General features: G+C 49.7%; 3 protein-coding genes across 7 annotated transcripts; 2 read left to right on the plus strand and 1 right to left on the minus strand.

Annotated features, from left to right (window-relative positions):
• Positions 1-77: 77 nt before the first annotated feature.
• On the plus strand, positions 78-12,620 carry dnajc5ga (DnaJ (Hsp40) homolog, subfamily C, member 5 gamma a). 5 transcript variants are annotated; one of them, XR_009930921.1, is made up of 7 exons: positions 79-369; positions 4,418-4,545; positions 4,842-5,055; positions 6,830-6,986; positions 7,917-8,113; positions 9,885-12,167; positions 12,336-12,620. XR_009930921.1 is itself a non-coding variant. In XM_062467379.1 (6 exons), exons 2-5 carry the CDS (start codon positions 4,427-4,429, stop codon positions 8,108-8,110), a joined length of 684 nt encoding a protein of 227 aa, XP_062323363.1. In that variant the 5' UTR covers positions 78-369; positions 4,415-4,426; the 3' UTR covers positions 8,111-8,113; positions 9,885-12,620. The 5 variants fall into 5 exon arrangements, 4 of the variants coding, with proteins under 4 accessions (XP_062323363.1, XP_062323362.1, XP_062323365.1 ...); XM_062467379.1 differs by having other exon boundaries at positions 78-369; positions 4,415-4,545; positions 9,885-12,620; XM_062467378.1 differs by having other exon boundaries at positions 9,885-12,620.
• A 1,414-nt stretch (positions 12,621-14,034) lies between these two features.
• On the plus strand, positions 14,035-18,162 carry trim54 (tripartite motif containing 54). Its single transcript, XM_062468034.1, has 7 exons — positions 14,035-14,042; positions 14,361-14,503; positions 14,750-14,924; positions 15,237-15,411; positions 16,720-16,815; positions 16,982-17,215; positions 18,049-18,162. The coding sequence occupies exons 1-7, from the start codon at positions 14,035-14,037 to the stop codon at positions 18,097-18,099; spliced, it is 882 nt and encodes a 293-aa protein (XP_062324018.1). The 3' UTR covers positions 18,100-18,162.
• A 2,071-nt stretch (positions 18,163-20,233) lies between these two features.
• On the minus strand, positions 20,234-22,220 carry uts1 (urotensin 1). Its single transcript, XM_062467563.1, has 2 exons — positions 22,006-22,220; positions 20,234-21,598 (listed from the first exon to the last, which is right to left on the minus strand). The coding sequence occupies exon 2, from the start codon at positions 21,573-21,575 to the stop codon at positions 21,063-21,065; it is 513 nt and encodes a 170-aa protein (XP_062323547.1). The 5' UTR covers positions 21,576-21,598; positions 22,006-22,220; the 3' UTR covers positions 20,234-21,062.
• Positions 22,221-22,769: the final 549 nt, after the last annotated feature.

The raw sequence follows: 22,769 nt of genomic DNA on the forward strand, positions 1-22,769 counted from the left end.
TCATTCACATCTACATGTTATCTTGACGGGTGTAGGAGGTTATATGAGTGACATAAGTTAGAGTACACGTTATCCTTTTACGAACCCAACGACTTGATGTTCAAACTGTTATCAACTTCTGCAGCTTCTTCGCTGATAGTAATTTTATGCAAATTAATGCACCGTGTGACGAAGCTTTTCTTGACTTCCTGAGAAACAGCCAATCGTATCGTCTCCAGCCTGCTGAGCTAGTTGCTAGCAGGACCCTGCTTCCACACTGTGGTCCAAGGAGTGGCGGAGACACTGAGCGGTTGACTGGATTGACATAGTGGATGCCTCTATGATCGACTTAACGTTACAGCGCATTAAACCACATCACGTTTGCACGAGGTAAGTTTAACGTTTAGGTTACGGTCAATACCTAGACCGTCTTTTGTTTAAAAGGCTGGCAAGTAACGTCGTTAGCATGGTAGTGGCATTGCTACGTTTATTGCTAGGTAAATTATCCCAGTAGCTAAATCGGCTAGCATGCTACAGTCTTAATGTTATTTGGCTTTGTCCCCGGTTACCGTTTAGCACTTTTTAATTTAGCGTAGCACTGTCGGTATTGCTTAGCTAGTTGGTGTAACTATCTTAAATCATTCGTTTCCCTATGAACACACACTGCCAGTGTCACTGGCGAACTGGGCTTGACTAGACCAGCTACAACTAGCCGGTAGCGGGTAGCCTCTTGACAGGGGCAGCTAGCAAGTTGTGACATTTCAACGGGGGCACAGGAGGGATTATAGAATCCCACCATATCAGCAAGCGCCAGCTTGATACGAGAGAACGTAGCAGACAAGATTCAGAGACTGGAAAGACGGGATGTAAAAATGGAAAGTAATTCTCCATGTGCAGATTAGCAAGGGATTATCGCTACACAAGTCAAACCAAGGGCACATCATCTGGTTACGAGAGTACCGTAACTCTTGCGTTGATTAGGATAAAGTTGCCGGTTCCAATATTACGATCGGTAATAGACTGTTTAGTTGTTCGTGTAGGCTAAAGTGTGTACCACAACCAGTTCCAAAACCAGCCTGGATTCAATGTGAGCTTGTCTCGTAACAGACCAGAAAGCCCTCGACAGGTAGCACTTATTACATAAACGTCAGTCACGTGTGTATTTAGCAACTTTACTTAGGCGTCATCAACGAAATGGTTTGTTGCCAACCCCAATAAATTGACTTATTTGATCACATGCTAGTATATGACACATCTGTCATTGCTGTAAACTTCTAGCCAAGCCTGGGTGACTACGGTCAAGATTGCTGGTAAAGATGAGTCTGACATATACGTAAAAATATACTGTATATATTGTTATATTTAGGCCTACTTTGTACAGCCTCTGACTGCAATGGTGAAGACAACGATACAAGAAATAACATCCGGCCTTAAAATGACTACAAAAGAGAAGCTAGAAATAGCTTTCCAGATAAAAACGAGAACTGTAAAGCGATACAAAGACTCTTTAGTTACACCAGACGTGTGCTGTGTGATTTTTAGCTAGCAGCATCACCCTCTAACTTCTCACACTAATATGACGGGACGGAAGCAACACAAGCGGGTGTGTCGGGATAAGTGACTGCTGCGGTAGCAGAGCAAGCTAGACGCCTCGACGAATTGTCACTTTATTGACGTTGTGTCAAGGACCATCTTTCCTGCTTCAATCTGATGATTTAAAAGCTTGATGTACATAGGATTCATATGCATACAGGCTGGGTGAGATAATCTCTCTGGTTTAATCATAATCTGGATAGTTAGCATTGATTGGGTGTAGTAATGTACAGTCTGGCGGTTAGAGCTGACCTCTGACCTCTAGTTGACACAGGCAGGGCACTGGTTGGCTAATGGGGACCCTCATGGCTAGAAAGATAAGGATAAAGCCTTCTCTCTCTGCCCTATCACCCCTCATGACTTGCTGTTTAGGAAATACGGACAGATTAATAACACCTCACCCTGCAGTTGATCTAAGCTTAGCCTGCAGCCTCAGGCTGTTAGGGATGGGTAAAGCTCAGTGGCAGAGCATTGGACAGCAGGTTCAAATCCCCCCATTTATGTCATTTTGGATAAAAACATCTATCAAATGATTATCTACATTCTGAATCATGGTCTTTTGCGTCAGTCTTGCCTGTAGTAGTTCTGTTTGGAACAGGACATGACAGACTCACTGACACCATCACCCTGCCACATAACAGTCAGGTGGACTGTGTTTGTGTGTGTGAGAGAGAGAAGATAGTCTTCCCTTGGTACATATTAGATCACTGTTTTTCCTTCTTGGTCCTGCATGTGTCACAGGCAGCCTCACTGGTCTCACCGTGGCGTCAGCTGGTCACTGAAATTGTTTTGAAAACAGATATGATCAGTTATTAGAACAACATACCTCTTAAATGCCATACCCTAACTGATACTCAATGTTCCTGTGAGTGTATATATAGGATGTTAGTACATTATAGGCATGTACAGGCATGTTACACTGGATATGTGCGATATTGAATATTATTGAAGCTAACCTATATAATGCTTATTCACTTCTGCTTGCTGGTGTGCAGGTTGTCTGACTGGTTCCACGAGTTGCAATATTTATCACACAACATCCAACCAGGTCCTGACACGACTGGACCTGCATCCATTTACCCTACGTTACATTTTGTTCATAAAGCAGATGTTTTTATGCAAAGCAACATTGAAATATTAACAAACAATATTACAACAACAAGGTTGTGTTCTTGCTCCAGGCCAGCCAGGTTAGTGTTAGGAGGGGGAGAGCCCTGTAGCAGCAAAGCCAGGCTGAGGTCCTGTAGCAGCAAAGCCAGGCTGAGGCCCTGTAGCAGCAAAGCCAGGCTGAGGTCCTGTAGCAGCAAAGCCAGGCTGAGGCCCTGTAGCAGCAAAGCCAGGCTGAGGCCCTGTAGCAGCAACACCAGGCTGAGGCCCTGTAGCAGCAAAGCCAGGCTGAGGTCCTGTAGCAGCAACGCCAGGCTGAGGTCCTGTAGCAGCAACGTCAGGCTGAGGCCCTGTAGCAGCAACGTCAGGCTGAGGCCCTGTAGCAGCAACGTCAGGCTGAGGCCCTGTAGCAGCAACGTCAGGCTGAGGCCCTGTAGCAGCAACGTCAGGCTGAGGTCCTGTAGCAGCAACGTCAGGCTGAGGTCCTGTAGCAGCAACGTCAGGCTGAGGTCCTGTAGCAGCAACGTCAGACTGAGGCCCTGTAGCAGCAACGTCAGGCTGAGGCCCTGTAGCAGCAACACCAGGCTGAGGCCCTGTAGCAGCAACGTCAGGCTGAGGCCCTGTAGCAGCAACGTCAGGCTGAGGCCCTGTAGCAGCAACGTCAGGCTGAGGCCCTGTAGCAGCAACGTCAGGCTGAGGCCCTGTAGCAGCAACGTCAGGCTGAGGCCCTGTAGCAGCAACGTCAGGCTGAGGTCCTGTAGCAGCAACGTCAGGCTGAGGTCCTGTAGCAGCAACGTCAGGCTGAGGTCCTGTAGCAGCAACGTCAGACTGAGGCCCTGTAGCAGCAACGTCAGGCTGAGGCCCTGTAGCAGCAACGTCAGGCTGAGGCCCTGTAGCAGCAACGTCAGGCTGAGGCCCTGTAGCAGCAACGTCAGGCTGAGGCCCTGTAGCAGCAACGTCAGGCTGAGGCCCTGTAGCAGCAACGTCAGGCTGAGGCCCTGTAGCAGCAACGTCAGGCTGAGGTCCTGTAGCAGCAACGTCAGGCTGAGGTCCTGTAGCAGCAACGTCAGGCTGAGGTCCTGTAGCAGCAACGTCAGACTGAGGCCCTGTAGCAGCAACGTCAGGCTGAGGCCCTGTAGCAGCAACACCAGGCTGAGGCCCTGTAGCAGCAACACCAGGCTGAGGCCCTGTAGCAGCAACGTCAGGCTGAGGCCCTGTAGCAGCAACACCAGGCTGAGGTCCTGTAGCAGCAACGTCAGGCTGAGGTCCTGTAGCAGCAACACCAGGCTGAGGCCCTGTAGCAGCAACACCAGGCTGAGGCCCTGTAGCAGCAACGTCAGGCTGAGGTCCTGTAGCAGCAACGCCAGGCTGAGGTCCTGTAGCAGCAACGCCAGGCTGAGGTCCTGTAGCAGCAACGTCAGGCTGAGGCCCTGTAGCAGCAAAGCCAGGCTGAGGTCCTGTAGCAGCAACACCAGGCTGAGGTCCTGTAGCAGCAACGTCAGGCTGAGGCCCTGTAGCAGCAACGCCAGGCTGAGGTCCTGTAGCAGCAACGTCAGGCTGAGGCCCTGTAGCAGCAACATCCACACAGGCTGAGGTTTAGGGGAGGGCTGCTTCTCCTGGATGTGGGGTGGTTTTGCATGTATTACTGCTTGTTATTTTAGTACTGTTTTTTCACACTGTACTCCTGTGTGTGCGGTCGTGTGTGACTGCTTGTGTATGTGTGTTTGTGCCTCAGCAGAGTAGCACCATGGCAGAGCCGAACCAGAGGCCCCCGGCCAGGAAGATGTCCACTGCTGGGGACAGCCTGTACAAGGTGCTGGGCCTGGAGAAGGGGGCTACCGCAGAGGACATCAAGAAGGCCTACAGGTGAGGAGGAGGGAGGAGGGGGGGGGAGAGGGGAGGAGGGGGGAGGAGAGGGGAGGAGCAAGGAGGAGGAGTAGGAGGGAGAAGTTCCTCTACTGGTTCACAACAGGACAGTGTGGTCCCTGACACAAGAATGGGCCATTAGTCATAATCTGTTTAGGATTTAAAATCAGTGAACTTTTCATTTGTTTTCATGACTAACCTCTTCCCCCCCCCCCCTTCCTTCCTTCCTTCCTTCCTTCCTTCCTTCCCTCCCTCCCTCCCTCCCTCCCTCCCTCCCTCCCTCCCTCCCTCCCCAGGAAACTAGCATTGAAGTATCACCCAGACAAGAACCCAGACAACCCAGAGGCAGCAGAGAAGTTCAAGGAGATCAACAACGCCAACTCCATCCTGAACGACGACACCAAGAGGAAGATCTACGACGAGTACGGCTCCATGGGGCTCTACGTGTCCGAGCAGTTCGGGGAGGAGAGCGTCAAGTACTACTTCCTAATGTCCAAGTGGTGGTTCAAGGTTAGATCCTCCTGTCTCTCTCTGTCGCTTTCTCTCTCGTCTGTCTATCTCTCTGTCTCTCTCTCTGTCTCTCTGTCTTTCGTACATTTGCAAACGTAGTGTTATCAGCGCCATGGCCAACCCGCAGATTGCGCACGCTGTGATACTTCAGTTTACGTCGTATTGACGAAACCTGCAGTTCATCGTGTAATCAGCGCTTTTCTCCGCCCACTATACCGTACATTGCGAGCATTTAAACGCACAATTGAATGGGCCTCCTTCTGTCTTTCTATCATGGATCAGCCACCAAAGTCTAAACAGCGAAAAAACAAAGATTTAGTGATAACGAAATTGATGTGCTTGTTCATGAGGTAACAGCGAATTTAAATATTATACAAGGCCGGTGCTTTCTGTACATACCGCGGAATACATAATTAGGCGCACTTTACGCATCCCCTCCCGTCTCTTTATGAGAAACTCCCACTTTCCCCTTGACCCTCCCGTGAATCCATATGCATGACACGGAAAAGCGCAATTTGCCATTTTCAGTTTCCGCGACAGGCAGTCTGCGCTTTTACCTAGTGCGGCATGTTTGTACATTTCGCAATTGTAAATTGCGAAACAAATACGCATGAAGTGGGCACAAAAGCGTACATGCGGCCCTCTGTCTCTCTCTCTCTCTCTCTCTCTCTCTCTCTCTCTCTCTCTCTCTGTCTCTCTCCTGTGTCTCTCTCTCTGTCTCTCTCCTGTGTCTCTCTCTCTGTCTCTCTCCTGTGTCTCTCTCTCTGTCTCTCCCACCCACGTCCCTCCTCCTCCAGCCTGGAGTTAAACACGTAGCAGACACACACAATAGACCTGAGGAGGTGCAGCATCCAGAGAGGATGACGTTGTCTGGCCTTGACAAGCAGCAGTGTACAGCTAGAGGCTTATCAGAGACAGCTACAGTACAGCACAGTGTAGCCACAGCTGCAGGTCTGCTCTAGACAGCTACAGGTCTGCTCTAGACAGCTACAGGTCTGCTCTAGACAGCTTTAGGTCTGCTCTAGACAGCTACAGGTCTGCTCTAGACAGCTACAGGTCTGCTCTAGACAGCTACAGGTCTGCTCTAGACAGCTACAGGTCTGCTCTAGACAGCTACAGGTCTGCTCTAGACAGCGACAGGTCTGCTCTAGACAGCTACAGGTCTGCTCTAGACAGCTTTAGGTCTGCTCTAGACAGCTACAGGTCTGCTCTAGACAGCTACAGGTCTGCTCTAGACAGCTACAGGTCTGCTCTAGACAGCTTTAGGTCTGCTCTAGACAGCTTTAGGTCTGCTCTAGACAGCTACAGGTCTGCTCTAGACAGCTACAGGTCTGCTCTAGACAGCTACAGGTCTGCTCTAGACAGCTACAGGTCTGCTCTAGACAGCTACAGGTCTGCTCTAGACAGCTTTAGGTCTGCTCTAGACAGCTTTAGGTCTGCTCTAGACAGCTTTAGGTCTGCTCTAGACAGCTACAGGTCTGCTCTAGACAGCGACAGGTCTGCTCTAGACAGCGACAGGTCTGCTCTAGACAGCGACAGGTCTGCTCTAGACAGCTACAGGTCTGCTCTATACAGCTAGCTCTGGGTGCTCCTGGCTGCTCTCCTCTGGCAGTGCTGAGAAGCAGATCTAGATCTATGTGTGGTGGGGAGAGGGCAGATGGCTGGTGTCTCCAGCTATGGCCCGCTGACTGCACATGGAAGGTGCGTACAGTACTGTGTGTTTGGTGTGTTTCTGTGTGTTAATGTGTGCGTGTAACGTGTGTGTGTGTTGCAGTCCCTGGTACTGTGCTGCACGGTGTTCTCCTGCTGCTGCTGCTGCTGCTGCTGCTGTTTCTGCTGTGGGAAATGTAAACCTCCAGAAGACGATGAAAACTACCAGTACGTCGACCCTGAAGATCTGGAGGCTCAGATCAAGGCAGAACAAGACGGAGGTGAGAGAGGAGGGGGAGGGAGAGGGAGGGAGGGAGAGGGGAAGGGAGGCAGGGAGTCAGAGGGGGAGGGGCAGAGAGGTTGGAGGCATTTACAAGAAGGTAAAGAAGGGAGGAATGATGGAGGAGTTAGAGGGGTAGTGGAGGAGGGCAAGAAGGTTTGTTTTTTGTCCTTGTTCCCTCCTTTTCCTCCCCCCCTCTCCTCTCCTGGTGCTCCACCACCCCTCCCCCTTTCCTCCTCCTCTCCCCCTCTCCTCCTCCCTCCCCTCCTCTCCTCCAGTAACAGGCCTGTCCACAGATGTCCTTTCTTCAGCCTGAGTACACTCTGTCACTTCCTGTCAGGGCAGGAGCAGGAGGGGGGGGCAGCAGATGGGGCCAGCCAGTGTGTGTGTGTGCACACACACATACACACATTACATTTCCTTGTGTGTGTGTGGGCTCTCTAGCTAGATGACCCTACATGTAAGGGGTGGAGAAGAGGAGGGGCGAGAGGGATGATGGGGGGGAGAGGAGGAGGGATCCAGTAACAGCATGTAGTCTCTGTAATCAGTATCGTTTCAGTGTGTCATCACACCATCCTGTAGAGGTAGGAAACTGAATGTACTGAGGACCATTGATGGTTTGTCTTTCTTTCTGTCAGGCGTAGGTGTGTGTGTGTGTGTGTACACCTGTGTGTGTTTGAGAGGTCAGTGATACAGGCAGTTGCGTAACTGAGGGCTGGTTACCTTGGCAGCAGGGCAGACTACAGCTACATTGATCCGTTTTTCTTAACGTTTAAAAACACGAAGACGGTTTCTAACGTCCTGTAAAGCCCTCCGACAGGGGAACACCTGGTGTCTGAAAGCCCTTGCCCAGGAAAGCTGTGTGACCAGCTGTAGCACTGTGTCCTCTTGAGAAGCCAGCAGCCTTCATCCTCCTCATCCTCACCCCCAGGCGATGTGGTGATAGTGGGGCAGCCGGTGCTCGGCCCGGCGGTGAGTCCTGGTTCTGCTCCGGAAAACCCTGCGGTGAGTTCTGGTTCTGCTCCGAAGAACCCTGCACCGAGTCCTGGTTCTGCTCTGGAGAACCCGGCTCTGCCCAGCGCTGGGACAGAGAACCCTGGGGAAACGCTCCCGGAAGCCAAATGACTCGTAAGAAACCAGCTTGTTCCCCTGCTCCTGCCATCCACCCGTCATCCATCTCACTGCAGCGGCATCCCTGCTCCTGTCATCCACACCTGTCCTCCATTTTGGATCTGCGACTGCTGCTCGGTGCATGGACACGTGTGCCTGGCTGTCCTCCGTTTTTAGTTGCGTTTTTTTGGTCGTGTTTCCTGCCTGTCGTGTGCTCGGGTCATCGCCGTGGTGATGTGATGTCATGGTGCCTGGCTGCATGGCTTACCTGGAGCGCTCAACTCTGCAAACCTACACACCTGTTCTGTCGTGTGACCTTAGTGTGTGTGTGTGTTCTAGTAAGAGTCTACCTCTCCTGATGTGAACCACCGCTGTCCAACCACAGCCAGCCATCTGCTTGTGCTCTGTCACCTTGATCATCCACACACACCTCGCATACACACGCACCCCTTACATACACACACGCACCCCTTACATACACACACGCACCCCTTACATACACACACCCTGTCTGTGTGTTTCCTGTTTATCCCGCTAACACCTGTGTGGATGTGTCATCATCATCTTCATCTCTCCAGGGGGCATGGGTTACATCTTCACAGGATGTCTGTCATTCCATCATAGCTGCTGAGTAAAGGATGACCTCAGGATGACCTCAGTTCATAGCTGCTGAGTTAAGGATGACCTCAGTTCTCACTGAGCTGGAGAGACAGCTGTAGCTTCTGGAGAAGGTGACATCACAGAGTTGATGGCTGCCTCACGCCACATTCTCTCTACAGAGCATGTCTTCTGGCTGTGTCCGTGGTTCTGACTGTGTACATTTTCAAAATGGCCACAGATGTATTTTTCCATCCCTAAGTACAGACTATGTTGAGAAAAGCTCAAATTGAGTGTGTTTGTTACGTACAGCCAATCAGCACAGATGTTTTAAAGGCTGCTGACCAGCAGTTATCGGTAAAGGGCACAGAAATATGACCTACGGGTCTGTAATGAGAGAGTGGAGATGTTCCTCTGGTGTGGTGAGAGAGTGGAGATGTTCCTCTGTCTAAGCTCCCTCTCCCCTCTGCTGCGTGTGGTGTGTGGATTCTGTCTTCAGGAAAGTGACTGTGTGAATGACCTGGGGAGAGCAGGTAGGTGTCTTAAGACACTATACTCACATACCTGGTACACACCTCACATACCTGGTACACAAACACACAGATGGTACACGATGAGATCTCTTTAGATCTACTGCAGGGGGCTGGTAGATGATATCTCTGTAGATCTACTGCAGGGGGCTGGTAGATGATATCTCTGTAGATCTACTGCAGGGGGCTGGTAGATGATATCTCTGTAGATCTACTGCAGGGGGCTGGTAGATGAGATCTCTGTAGATCTACTGCAGGTCTCTCAGACTTAGTTCTCTGTAGATCCAAGTCCTGTTGCTTGGTTAGGCAGCAGTTCAACTTTTTAACCTTTTAACCCCGTAAACACCCCAGTCCTCCCTGCTGGTGGGTCTCACCACACCGTCCAGGTAGTCCTATCTAATCATCCACCTGATGACTGAGATCTGAGGGTGTCAGCCTCTGATGACTGGGATCTGAGGGTCACAGCCTCTGATGACTGGGATCTGAGGGTCACAGCTTCTGATGACTGGGATCTGAGGGTCAGCCTCTGATCATCCGTCCTCGTGGCTGTCAGGAACATTCCTGCTTGAGGCAGTCTTTGTTCATTTGGAATCAATGTTTTTATAGATTCAGGCTTTCTCTATTGCTTACTTTGTCTCTCTCTCCTCCCTCTCTCCCTGCAGGTGCTCGTGGCCCTATCGTGATCCAGCCTCATTCCTCCACTGTCCCCTCTGAGCCCTCTGCCCCTGCAACCACCCAGCCCTCCTCCAAGCCACAGCCCTGACCCCACCTCGCCTAGCCAGCCAGCCCAGCCACAGCTCCCCCCGGCAGGGCCAGCTCAGAGGGCCCTGGAGGGAGGCCCCCCTGGAGCTCCTCCCACCACACGCAGCCGTGGACTCTTTCGTGCCAGCCAGACCCCCTCCCCTTCCCCTCCCCCTCCCCCCTCCCCCTCTCCCAGGGCTGTGCCACAGGACTGAAGGACACAAGGCTTGTTGCCTGAAGACCTGGACTTACAGATACACCCCCGCAATCTGTCTCTCTGTGTCCCCTGAGGGTGTGAGGAGGGGGCTTTCTGATGCATGCGTTATGTCTGACTGACTGCATGTCCCCACTGTACAGCACTGACACGTCCTGCTAACCCTCTATGCAGCCCCCTCACACACACACACACACACACACACACACACACACACACACACACACACACACACACACACTGCTACAGCCCCCTCACACACACACACTCAATTCCTCTCCACCAGCACCCTTCATCACCACTCCCTTAACTTCCTCCCTGGTTAAACTCTCACATCAAAAAACACCCCTCATCTCCCTCACCCCTCATCACCAGCCAGACTGCCTCATCACCAGCCAGACTGCCTCTGAGGCAGCCAGACTGCCTCTGAGGCAGCCAGGCCTCTGAGGCAGTCTGGCTTCAGTGATTCATTCTCTTTGTTTATAGGTTTGTTTGATGCTTTTCATTTTGCTCAAGATATATTTTGCATATTTTCTCAAATGCCAGTTGTAATTTTGCGCTGTTCGCATTCTCCTTTTGTAACGTCAAGATGATGATGATAGACCAAAGCCAAACTAGCCACGCCACAAGCACCCTGCGACCACTAGCACCCTGGGACCACTAGCACCCTGCGACCACTAGCACCCTGCGACCACTAGCACCCTGCGACCACTAGCACCCTGCGACCACTAGCACCCTGCGACCTCTAGCACCCTGACCTCCAGAGACTTGAAGGGAGGGAAAGTGCTGTTAGCGCCGGTGGGATTTTCCTTTAGCCAATAGACAAGTTGTGGGGGAGCTTGCAGCCCTTGCGCCCCTGGTCCAATAGGAAGCCTGGGATCTGAGGTTTGTGTTCTGGAGTGAGATGTCCACCTCCTCCGCCCTCAAACACCGCTACAGAGAACAGCCTGACCCTTCTGTCTGACCTGGGCGCATTCTGTCACTACCCCAAGCTGTGTACGAGGGGCTATGCACTTATTATTATTCTTATTAATAAGATTTTTTTTATTTCCGTTCTTTAGACTGTGACACGGGTTAATAGTGACAGCCAGCTGCTGCAGGTGTAGCTGCATGTGGCCTCCTGCCTGCTTACTGCCCCACCTGGCTCTGTAGCTCCACCCCCCACCTGGCTCTGTAGCTCCACCCCCCACCTGGCTCTGTAGCTCCACCCCCCAGCTGGGGGTGGAGAGAGAACACTCTGTGAACGTGTGTGTGTGTGTGTGTGTGTGTGTGTGTGTGTGTGTGTGTGTGTGACAGGAGAAGTTGCCATTGTGTTTCCCAACAGAGAGGATGCTCAGAGCTGTGTGTCAGGTTGAGTCGACCACGAGCGTTAGTTAACTTACTAACTCACCACCGATGTCAAAGCAAACCACTGATCACTGACCTTGAAGCTTTGGATTTTTATGTTGCTCCAAAAAAAAGTGTTTACATGAATTTATCAGTAGCTTCAATTTATTACTGGAATTTTTAGCACCTTTTTAAAATATGACACATAGTTTTAGCCAAAACATTAAAGCTTTTTTTCTTTTTTTTTTGGTTATTGTGTTTTCTCAGATTCATGACACACTAATGCATTTCAACTTAGATTTATGTCTGGAAGTCTGAGAAAAGAGGTGATTATTATTTATTACTGAAATCTGTATCAGCTGTAAATACTGATGGTGGGGGTGTGACATGCAAACAATGTTTTTGAAACTTGTTGTGAATGGAGATGTTTTAACAGTCAGTCTCATTTTTAATAGTTCACATTGTCGTTTATTTTCTCTTGTTTTAATGAGTAAACCATGAGAGGGTGGGTTTAAACTCATGGACTGACACTAGCCAATGACAGGGGAGCTGTCTGATGATTGGATGACAGACTGTGGTCCTCAGGGATTCACATCATTCTTCCCAGAGTCCCTGTGGAGGCTGAATGGAGGCTGGGTGGAGGCTGGGGAAGAGGGCAGTCCTGGTGACTAGGGGACCAGGGGAGTAGGGGACCAGGGGAGTAGGAGACCAGGGGACTAGGAGACCAGGGGACTAGGAGACCAGGGGACTAGGAGACCAGGGGACCAGGGGACTAGGAGACCAGGGGAGTAGGAGACCAGGGGACTAGGAGACCAGGGGAGTAGGAGACCAGGGGACCAGGAGACCAGGGGACCAGGAGACCAGGGGACCAGGAGACCAGGGGACCAGGGGACCAGGAGACCAGGGGACTAGGAGACCAGGGGACTAGGCAATTAAAATAACAGGGACCAAGTGACGAGGGGACTAGAATACCAGGTGACTAGAAGACGTGTTGAGGCTCTTTAGTTCTGTCATTCATCGTTTACCACCGCTCTCATGGACATGCTGATCTGTAAATGTGTATTTATATGATGATGATTATGAATCTAAACCAATAAAATAAGGGGGATTTATACAACTCCTGTATTGTGCACTACCTCTCTGCATTCCAGAGAGTAACAGAGAATTAGGTGAGTAACCAATTACAGAACAATGGAGCTGTGTACAAACAGGACTGTTTCTCCTGTCAAGGAAGCATGGAGCAGGGGCTCTGAAGGGCTGGACCAGGCAGGTCTGGTCTGGACCGGTCTGGTCTTTTCTGGAACGGGAAGGTCTGGTCTTTTCTGGACCGGGCAGGTCAGGTCTGGACTGGACCGGGCCGGTCTGGTCTGGACCGGGCAGGTCTGGTCTTTTCTGGACCGGGCCGGTCTGGTCTTTTCTGGACCGGGCAGGTCTGGTCTGGACCGAGCCGGTTTGGTCCGGACAGAGCCGGTCTGGTTCGGACCGGTCTGGTCTGGTCTGGACCGGGCCGGTCTGGTCCGGACCGGGCGGTCTGGGAGGATGAATGAAACAGATCAGGAGGTGTGTTTAGCTTACTCTGCACTACCCCAGGCCTCTGGCCTATAAATGACTGTGTAAGCTTATTATCTGATTAGCTCGGTCTGAGCTCTGTGTTCAGATGACCAGCAGTCACCCTGGCACAACCCTAACCAGGAAGTGGAGGACGTCCAGAGGGTTGGGGAAGGTTCTTTTGAGTAATGGTGTGATATGGTCTAATTTACACAAACCCGTTGGGCCTGATGTGACGTGTCTCTTCACTGGGCTGGTATTTCTGCCTGGATGTTTATATATGCGATTACTCACAGATTTTTAAATCCATTTATAGAGCAGAAACACACAGGAGAATGTTAACTACTGTGGGGAGAGTTCCACAGACCCCAGGGTTCCACATGCTGTAAGCGTTCCACAGGTTCTAGTGTTCCACAGGTTCCACTGTCCTGTCAAGCTGCTTGGATTCAGGACCTTCCCTTCGAGTGAACAGTACTCCATTGAAGCACTTATGGATATATTTGTGTGTATCATGATCGGTGAATCAAATGATTTCTGATGCCTGTTTGTTTGACCATCAGCTTAAAGCTGATAAATATAGACACTGGAATGTCCACCCCACCCATTGAATTCTCTCTCTCCCCATCCCTCGTCCCCTAACCCTCCCTTACCCTCTCCCCCACTTCCTCTTTTCAAGACATCTTGGTGGGGGTAGTTGTGGGCTAAGGTATCCCCTCTCTCTCCCTCAAGACCTCAAGGTGGGGGTTGGTGGTTGGTGTGCGTAGGTGGGGGGTAGGTTAGCCCACTGGACACACCAGTATGCAGTTTGGACAGTAACTCTAGACTGAACAAACACAAGCTAAATACAGCAGCAGCACTCTGACACCAGGCAGTAGCACAGGGCTGGGGAGGTGGAGGGGGAGGAAGACGAGTATAAAGGAAGAGAGAGAGGGAGAGATGAAGACATAGAGAGGAGAAAGGGACAATAGGACGAAGAACTCAAGATGAAAGGGTAGAGTGATAAAGAGAGACTCATTTTTTCATTTTGACACTGAAGCAAGAGGAGAAACAGCAGGAGAGAAGGAGTGTGATTCCACCGCAGGTCTGATGGACTGGAGAGACAGTAAGCTCGTCATCCTTCACTGAGAGACGAGGAGACAGGACACTGTTTGTGTGTGGCGATACTGTGTGTGTAAGTGAGCGAACGTGTGTGTGAGTGTGCGAGCATGTGTGTGTGAGTGTGCAAGCGTGAGTGTGTGTGTGAGCGAGCGTGTGTGTGAGTGTGCAAGCGTGAGTGTGTGTGTGAGTGAGTGTGTGTGTGTGTCGGCAGGCAGGATGAGCCTGGGTGGCTCCATGAAGACTCTGCAGAAACAGCTGGTGTGTCCCACCTGTCTGGAGATGTTCACCAAGCCGGTGGTCATCCTGCCCTGCCAGCACAACCTCTGCAGGAAGTGTGCCAACAACATCTTCTAGGTGTGTGTGTCAGGGTGGAGGGGTTGGGTTTGTTTAAAAGTCAATACTGCTCTTCTATCCAAAACACTAAACATGGACAGTACAATCCATCGGACAACACAAATCTTTATATCTTGGGGGAGGTGAACACAGCAGGACTGGGCTTCAAGTGCGTGTGTGTTTTCAGTTTGTTCATTGATGACTCTTGGTTTCCCCCTTTCCCCCCCAACCCCCTCCTGCACTCCTCCCCTCCCTCCCTCTCCTCAGGCAGCCAATCCCCTGTGGCAGGCCCGTGGCTCCGCCTCCATGTCCTGGGGGGGGGGTGTTTCCGCTGTCCCTCCTGCCTCCAGGAGGTGGCGCTGGACCGACACGGAGTGTCCGGCCTGCAGAGGAACCTGCTGGTGGAAAACATCATAGACGTCTACAAACACCACGCCTCCAGGTGCCAGTTTATGACCAGGCGAGGGCGCTGATATATTACATTTGTGTGTGAGCGCTTGCTCTTCCGTCATCTCCACAGAAGGGCCACCAGGGGGCGATGGCATCATGTGGTCTATTGAGAAGCAGGAACAGACTGACTGGGAGGAGATTATAGGATTAAACACCTGTAGTCTACTCTCATCTCCTCTCATCTCCTTTCCTCACCTCTCATCTCCTTTCCTCACCTCTCCTCACATCTCCTCACCTCTCCTCTGTCCTATCCTCAACCCTCTCCTCTCTTCACCCCTCTTCTCTCCCCCCCCCTCTTCCCCAGGTCCCTCCCCTCCCAGCCAGAGCAGCAGCAGTTAGTGTGTGAGGAGCACCAGGAGGAGAAGATCAACATCTTCTGCCTGAGCTGCCAGACCCCCAGCTGCTCCCTCTGCAAGGTGTTCGGCCTCCACAAGGACTGTGAGGTCGCACCCATACTGACCGTCTACGAGACACAGAAGGTGGGAGGAGTTGGAGAAGGGAGGGAGATGGAGGTGGAGGGAGGGAGGGAGGAAGGAGCAGGGAGCAGGGAGGTGGAGGAGGGAGGAGGAGGAGGTAGAGGCATGTTAGTGTGTTTGGGGTCCTTTACATATCACGCTGTTTTAAGGCTCATTCTTAATTTCTCTGTGTGCGTGTGTGTGTGTGTGTGTGTGTGCGTGTGCGTGTGTGTGTGCGTGTGTGTGCGTGCGCGCGTGCGTGTGTGTGTGTGCATGTGTGTGCTGCCTGCTGAGAGAGTGACAGGAGACAGATGTGTGCAGCCTAGCAGGGACTCTCACTATCTCACCTCCCTGTCTCCACACACACACACACACACACAGACTTACAGAAGAGCGTCCTCTCACACTACAACAGCAACAGAGGCACATCACACTGAATGAATCACTGCTTCTGTCATGTGAGTTACACATTAAGACACACACCCACAAGTTAGTTAGTTAGTTAGTTTCCTCCAGGATCACAATGTCTCTTATTGAGAGACTTGTTGCTTTTGTTGGTTTGTTGTAACTGTCTTAAAATGATTGTACTCGCCGTGAAATATATTATTGTTGCTTGCTTTTTTCCACAGGTACACTCTTGCACTTTTGAGGTTCTTGCTGTTTAATTGTAACATGTTTAACTACATGCTCTTATTGTTTTTCCCTTTGGGACTTATTTGGTTTTCACAATGTATGCTTCATGTTTGGCTACCCGCAATGTTTGGGGCTATCTCGTTGTTATGATCAGTGACCTATGCTCTTTTGTAAAGCTCTCTCTTGGAAGTCGCTTTGGATAAAAGCGTCTGCTAAATGCATAAATGTAAATGTAAGTTTGCGTGACAATTTTTGTGGGGACTGACAATTCCGGTACACTCAAAATCCTGATCTCTAAAACCTCTTACCCAAAAACCAAACGGATTTTGGTTTTTGGGTCTCCAGCCGTCTCCACCTCCCTCCCACCTCCCATCCCACGGAGGAGGTGGGAGGGAGGTGGGGGGGAACACACACATTCCCTCTCACACACACACCTTCTCTAAGCTGATAGGTCAGTTTGGCCTGAAGTGAGCAGTTGGCTTTAGTCACATTTTGAATCTCTTCCTCCCTCTCTCTCCCTCTGTGAATCACTGAGTGTGTGTGTACGTACTACTGTATGTTGTGTTGAGCTGTTTACTATGTATACTATGTTACTATCACAAGCTGTGATGTGAATCTTGTCCTGCTTTGTGTGTGTGTGTGCGCGTGCCTGTGTGTGTGTGTGCCTGTGTGTGCGCATGCGTGTGTGTGTGTACACAGTCAGAGCTGAGCAACGGCATTGCTGTTTTGGTGGCAGAGAACGACCAAATCCAGACCCTCATCTCTGAGATGGAGGAGGTCTGCAGGAACATAGAGGTACACACGTGCACACACATGCACACACACACACACACACGTGCACACACATGCACACACACACATGCACACACACACATACACACACACACACACATACACACATGCACACATGCACACACATACACACACAGAGAGCTGTGTTCACCTCATCCCCTCTCTACAGGACAGCGAGCGTGTTATCAAGAAGAGGTTGAGTGACAGCTTTGACGACCTATTAGGCGCCCTGGAGGAGAGGAAGGAGCAGCTGATTGGTGAGATCGGACGGCAGCAAGACCGCAAGCTCAGACATGTCCACTCCCTCATCCATCGCCACGGAGACCACCAGGAGGGCGTGGCCAAGCTGCTGGAGACGGCCAGCCAGACCATGGAGGAACCTCACATGGCTGTGTTCATACAGGTACACACCCACATATACTCACCCACAAATACACACACACACCTACACACACAGCTGTGTTCATACACACTCTGCATCAGAATAGGAAGGTGCTTTCATCCCCAGCAGGCCTGGAGAGACTGGAGGTGATCAATGAGTTAAGCAGCGCTGCAGGTCCTGTATCGAGCACAGGAGTCTGGGGGCGGGGGGGAACAATTTGGGGGGAAAAGTTTTGAGAGGTGAAAAAATATTTTGGCAAAAAAGTTTTGAACAAAGGTTTGCATCATTGATGAGTACTTGATGAGGACTCTACTAAACTTTATTGTACTCTACTTTACTCTACTCTGTTTTAGGCTTCTCTGTTCTCCTCTCTCCTGTCCTCTGATTGTGTAAAAAAAGTTTAGAAAGGTTGGAGATATATTTTCTAACAAAAATGTCCAAACCTTTTTTTGAGAGGTTTAAAATATATTTTGCCAAAAAGGTTTTAAAAGTTTAAAAAGATTTTTGAAGAAATGTTAAAAAACCTTTTAACAACGGTTTGCATCATTGATGAGTACTTGAGGACTCTACTAAACTCTACTGTCCTCTGCTTTTCTCCTCCAACTTTTCTCTGTCCTCCTCTCCCCTCCCCTCCTCCTCTTTCCTTTCATTGTGTGTAAAAAAAAAACAAGTTTCATAAGATTTAACTAAAGATGGGAAAGATGGAAAAGTCTAAAAAAAAGTTTGTATCTTTAAGAGTACTTGATCAGGACTCTACTGTACTCTACTGTACTCTACTGTGTACTTTCCTCTACTCTGCTATATACTGAGAAATATTAACGGTATAATGTTGCTTTTTATATTCTGATTCACAGACAACCAAGGACATACTGGAAAAGTACGTGAAGTTAAAAGTTAGGGTGTGAATAGCATGATCTCTAACAAGAACTAAAACATTCACATAGGTAAAAGTTTGGTTAAGGCATGGGACTAGAGGTGGATAGGCCCCTGTCCTAGCCCTAACCCCAGGATAGGCCCCTGTCCTAGCCCTAACCCCAGGATAGGCCCCTGTCAGAGTCCAGGAACAGTGTGCTGGGATGTGAGGCTGTAGGAACAGTGTGCTGGGATGTGAGGCTGTAGGAACAGTGTGCTGGGATGTGAGGCTGTAGGAACAGTGTGCTGGGATGTGAGGCTGAAGGAACAGTGTGCTGGGATGTGAGGCTGTAGGAACAGTGTGCTGGGATGTGAGGCTGTAGGAACAGTGTGCTGGGATGTGAGGCTGTAGGAACAGTGTGCTGGGATGTGAGGCTGTAGGAACAGTGTGCTGGGATGTGAGGCTGAAGGAGGGGGGGCTGCTGTACCACAGGCCTGTCCACTCACTGATTCAGACAGGGAGGGGTATGTGTGTGAGACTGACAGGGGTGTCATTCTGATAGGAGTGTGTGATGTGTGAGTTAGTCAACAACCCACACCAAGATCCTGGCTGTGACTGGAGATGGGTCATTATCTGGATGGGAGTGTGTGTGTGTGTGTGTGTGTGTTTGCGCTAGTCCATGTATCATCATGTTGACGCATGCCTTTTCCAGCAACAAGTCAGACACGCAGACAGACAGACAAGCAGACAGACACGCAGACAGACAAGCAGGCAGACAGACATGGACATGGACCCTGGGAGATATTAGGTCAGGAGGGACTCTGCTGACTGAGTGAGAGTGCAGGGTCTACTCTCACTGTCTCGGCAGGCCTGATGTGAGGCAGGGTCTACTCTCACTGTCTCGGCAGGCCTGGTGTGAGGCAGGGTCTACTCTCACTGTCTCGGCAGGCCTGGTGTGAGGCAGGGTCTACTCTCACTGTCTCGGCAGGCCTGGTGTGAGGCAGGGTCTACTCTCACTGTCTCGGCAGGCCTGGTGTGAGGCAGGGTCTACTCTCACTGTCTCGGCAGGCCTGGTGTGAGGCAGGGTCTACTCTCATTGTCTCGGCAGGCCTGGTGGGCCCACATCTTCAGGTGCTGGGATCTCAGTCACTGTGAAATAGTACTGTACTGTTGGACTTTACATAACCGTGAAAACAAAACAAATGTTTCATCACAGAAATATTCTGGTGTCTGAGAATACTGCCCCTCCACACACAGAAACCATGCAGACAGGGTAAGATCTGTGAGCCCAATATATATTACTATTTCTCTTTTTTTCAAGGTTCTTCCTGTGAAGACAAGAGAAAGGAAGAAGAGAGAGAGTGAGAGGGAGGGAGAGAGATTATCATAATCCTCTTCAGAACAACCACAGCAGTGTAGTTTCTCTGCTCTGTGCTCCTGTGAGTGGATGCATTGTGAGACAAGAAGATAAATGCTTCCTGCTTAATCTCTCCCACACCTCCCTTCTCTCCCACACCAAGCTTTTTCAGCGCCCGTGTACACCATGAACACTGTTATGTATGGCTGAATTAAAGGTCTGTAGTCACAGCCGACTTTTTTTTTCATGTTTGGGAGGCTGGAACAAAACCGAAGTTTACGATGCGTACTGTTTCACAAGTATCTTTCACAGAGACAAGCATGAGTCATACCGGACAGAGGCTGCTGCGAGCCTGTTCAGCGGGAGAGGGCAGAAATTAAAGGCGATCTGGGCTTTAAAAAAACTCTGCTGTTACTTCCTCAGTTTGATATAAATAAACCTACATGGCATTTCTGTGGACTCATCGGCTCTACTTAATCGGGCCTATTGCTCTGTTTAGCTCGCCTTTCTTCTCAGGACTGGTGTCTGGGAGATCTGTGACAGCAATAGTGCATCAGCAGAACTTCCAGTTCAGCAGTTCATACAATACGCTTCCATACAATACCACCCGAAGCAACAGTGTTATGAAAATATAAACAAAACACTACATTCTCCACGTTATGCTACATTTTCTATGTGGATTTTATGCACAACATATGCTTTAAATGATCAAGAGTAACCTAATTAATCGTAAACAAAATATTTATACAGCAAACATTTTTATATCGTTTTTATTTTAATTTAAGGTCAAACTGACGGAGGAGTGAAAAAGATGAGTTGAACCCTGAAGTCAGCAAGACGTGTCTTTATTAACCTAGAGACTACATCCACGAGACATGTTCAGACTACATCCACGAGACATGTTCAGAGACTACATCCACGAGTCTATAGAAATGTTCGTCAGGATTTCTTTTTATTACAAAATATAAATGGCAAAAAGCTTTTATTTACTTCTAAACCCATATGCATCCAGTCAATATGAGGATCCGACAAACAGTAAACAACACAAGGTAGGCATTAGAATATTTTTTGTTTGTTTTTGTTCTCTAAAGTTGTAAGCATGCGCGGTACAGTACAGGTGATTTGTTTGATGTTGGCTTTGTTAATATTAATGTTGAGCTTTCTGTATTCAATAAGTTCTAATTACATTTATAGAGGCTATTAGATAACTGTGATCTACTACTTGCAATATCGCATTCCTGTTACACATTTGAACATAACTTCCAACTGTGGTGAAAACAAACACACGAAGTACGTTTTTAGTTTAATTCAAATTCCTGACATAGAAAGGCGATAAAACATGACGTAGGCCACAGTCCTAGCAGAAGACACGCGCTTCAGATTTTCCGCGGGCAAAATATCCACCGTGAGTGCTCTTTTAACGGGGGCCTCTGTAAAAAACAGTCTTGGAAACGGTTTATTCAAAAACATTTTGGGTCCGTGCGGATGATCCATTAATTCACATAGGGCACCAAATTATGAGTAAAATAACAGGCAAATAAACAGTTTAAAGCATTTAAGTGTTAACTATGGAGCTACTGGGGTCTGAGAGTGCCAGGGGTTAGGACTACTCTGAGATCATGTTTTAGTCTACTCCCTTCTCAACGAACTTTGCCGCGTCATTTTCCAACTTCATCTAGATATATGCGGTTCAACTCTGCTTGCTCTTTTTGGTTCTCGATCCTCGCCATCTCGATCATATTTCTCAGCAGGTGGAAAGTGAGATCGATGGAGATCGGAGGATCGTCGTTCCTCTTGTTCAGCCCCACGAGCTCGTCCAGACTGTTGCTCTCTTCCTCCGGCGCGCGGTCGACAGCCAACGGCTGCTGCAAGCTGCGCGCCAGCTGATCAAGATCTCTCGACCCCATCGCTGTCACGGAATTCTCGAACGGAAACTGTGGGAGCACGAGACTTCTCTGCAGCCGCGGGTTCCTCTGCAAGGACCTCAGCAGTTTCTCCCCAATGAGGTAGGACACTGCGTTGTCGCCCGCGCTCAGCAACACCTCATCCAGCTGGTTCTTGTAGTCGTGGCCGGTGAACATGCCCCGGTCCCGCGGTCGGCAGACGCTGGATGGCACGTGCAAAGTTAGGAGGACAGTGGCAAGAAGTAGGACGTGGGGTACAGGCTTCATTCTGGGCTGACGGATACGGTGTCCTGTTGAAGAGAAGGACTGGATATTACTGACCGAAGTAAACAATCCCATGTTCAGGTAATACAAACCAAGTTGCCTACTTTAAGATGAGCAAAAACGTTAGGCCTATTAATATTGGCAACAACTTTGTCTTTGCCCAATTACATGATTTTAAGACTAAGCAGGGCCTCGACAGATGTTAAGAATTTTTTGAGCGGTGTAAAAAAAAGAAAAAGAAGAGGTTACATATTGGTAAAAGAACACGAAAATATCAGATGGCAGCATAAATAAACATCATAATATTGAAAGGTCAACATCAGGCAAAGCATTAAGATGACAAAGCAAATACATGCAGCCTGCATCTTTCTAGTCCCAGGATTATCTGAACCGTTTGCAACATTTCAAACAAACTGAAGCATCAACTACCCACTCTTTTGTCTCCTGATGCAAAAAAAAAAGTTTTGTCTCCGGTAGTGTCAGAAATGCCCCGGTCCGGAAAGTCCCGTTCAGTGACGACTGGAGTGGAACGCCTCTGTCGGGACGGTTATATACATCCAGGAAAGCTCCACTGACGTCAGCGCGAGAGCATAAACTGCCTGTAAATTAGGCGTCTCCGTTGGAACTGAAGGGAAACGAGTTTGAGCGGCTGTCCGTCTGCTGGACGGAGGACGTGTCCCCCGCCACCGCCACCGGTTTACCGACGACCGGGTAAATTACCCTAATTGAGTCCGCGAGGTAAACTAAATTAGGTAAATTGTAAACTAGCTTACTTCACTACGGTTGACAACTATTGGTAGCCTAGGAATGTCCCAAACATAACGCATCTAATTTATACCCCAAATCCTGGAACTTGTAGTTATGTTGAGGAGTGTTGGTGTAATTGATCCAGACTGTATTAGCTCGTACAGGGGCAGTGTTTTGGCGTAGTGATGATTTCATGCACGGTTTCACATCGTGGAGATGATGAGCAGAGGCACGCGACAGGAGAAGCGCGCGGCGCAGAGCAGGGAACTGTCCGTGGTGCTGAACTGGCTAGTGCGAGCGGGGATGGAAAACTCTATGAAAAATCATTTGATGAAGTGATGCATTAATCGAGCTCTTATGGTCCTCCGGATAAAGACTTGAATAAATAGGTTGCAGGTTGTGTGCGTGCGTGACAGTTAATGAAATATCTTCGACAGGCCCCGTCCACTT

This window comes from Osmerus eperlanus, chromosome 8, assembly GCF_963692335.1.
Source record: "Osmerus eperlanus chromosome 8, fOsmEpe2.1, whole genome shotgun sequence".
Classification (NCBI taxonomy): Eukaryota; Metazoa; Chordata; class Actinopteri; order Osmeriformes; family Osmeridae; genus Osmerus; species Osmerus eperlanus.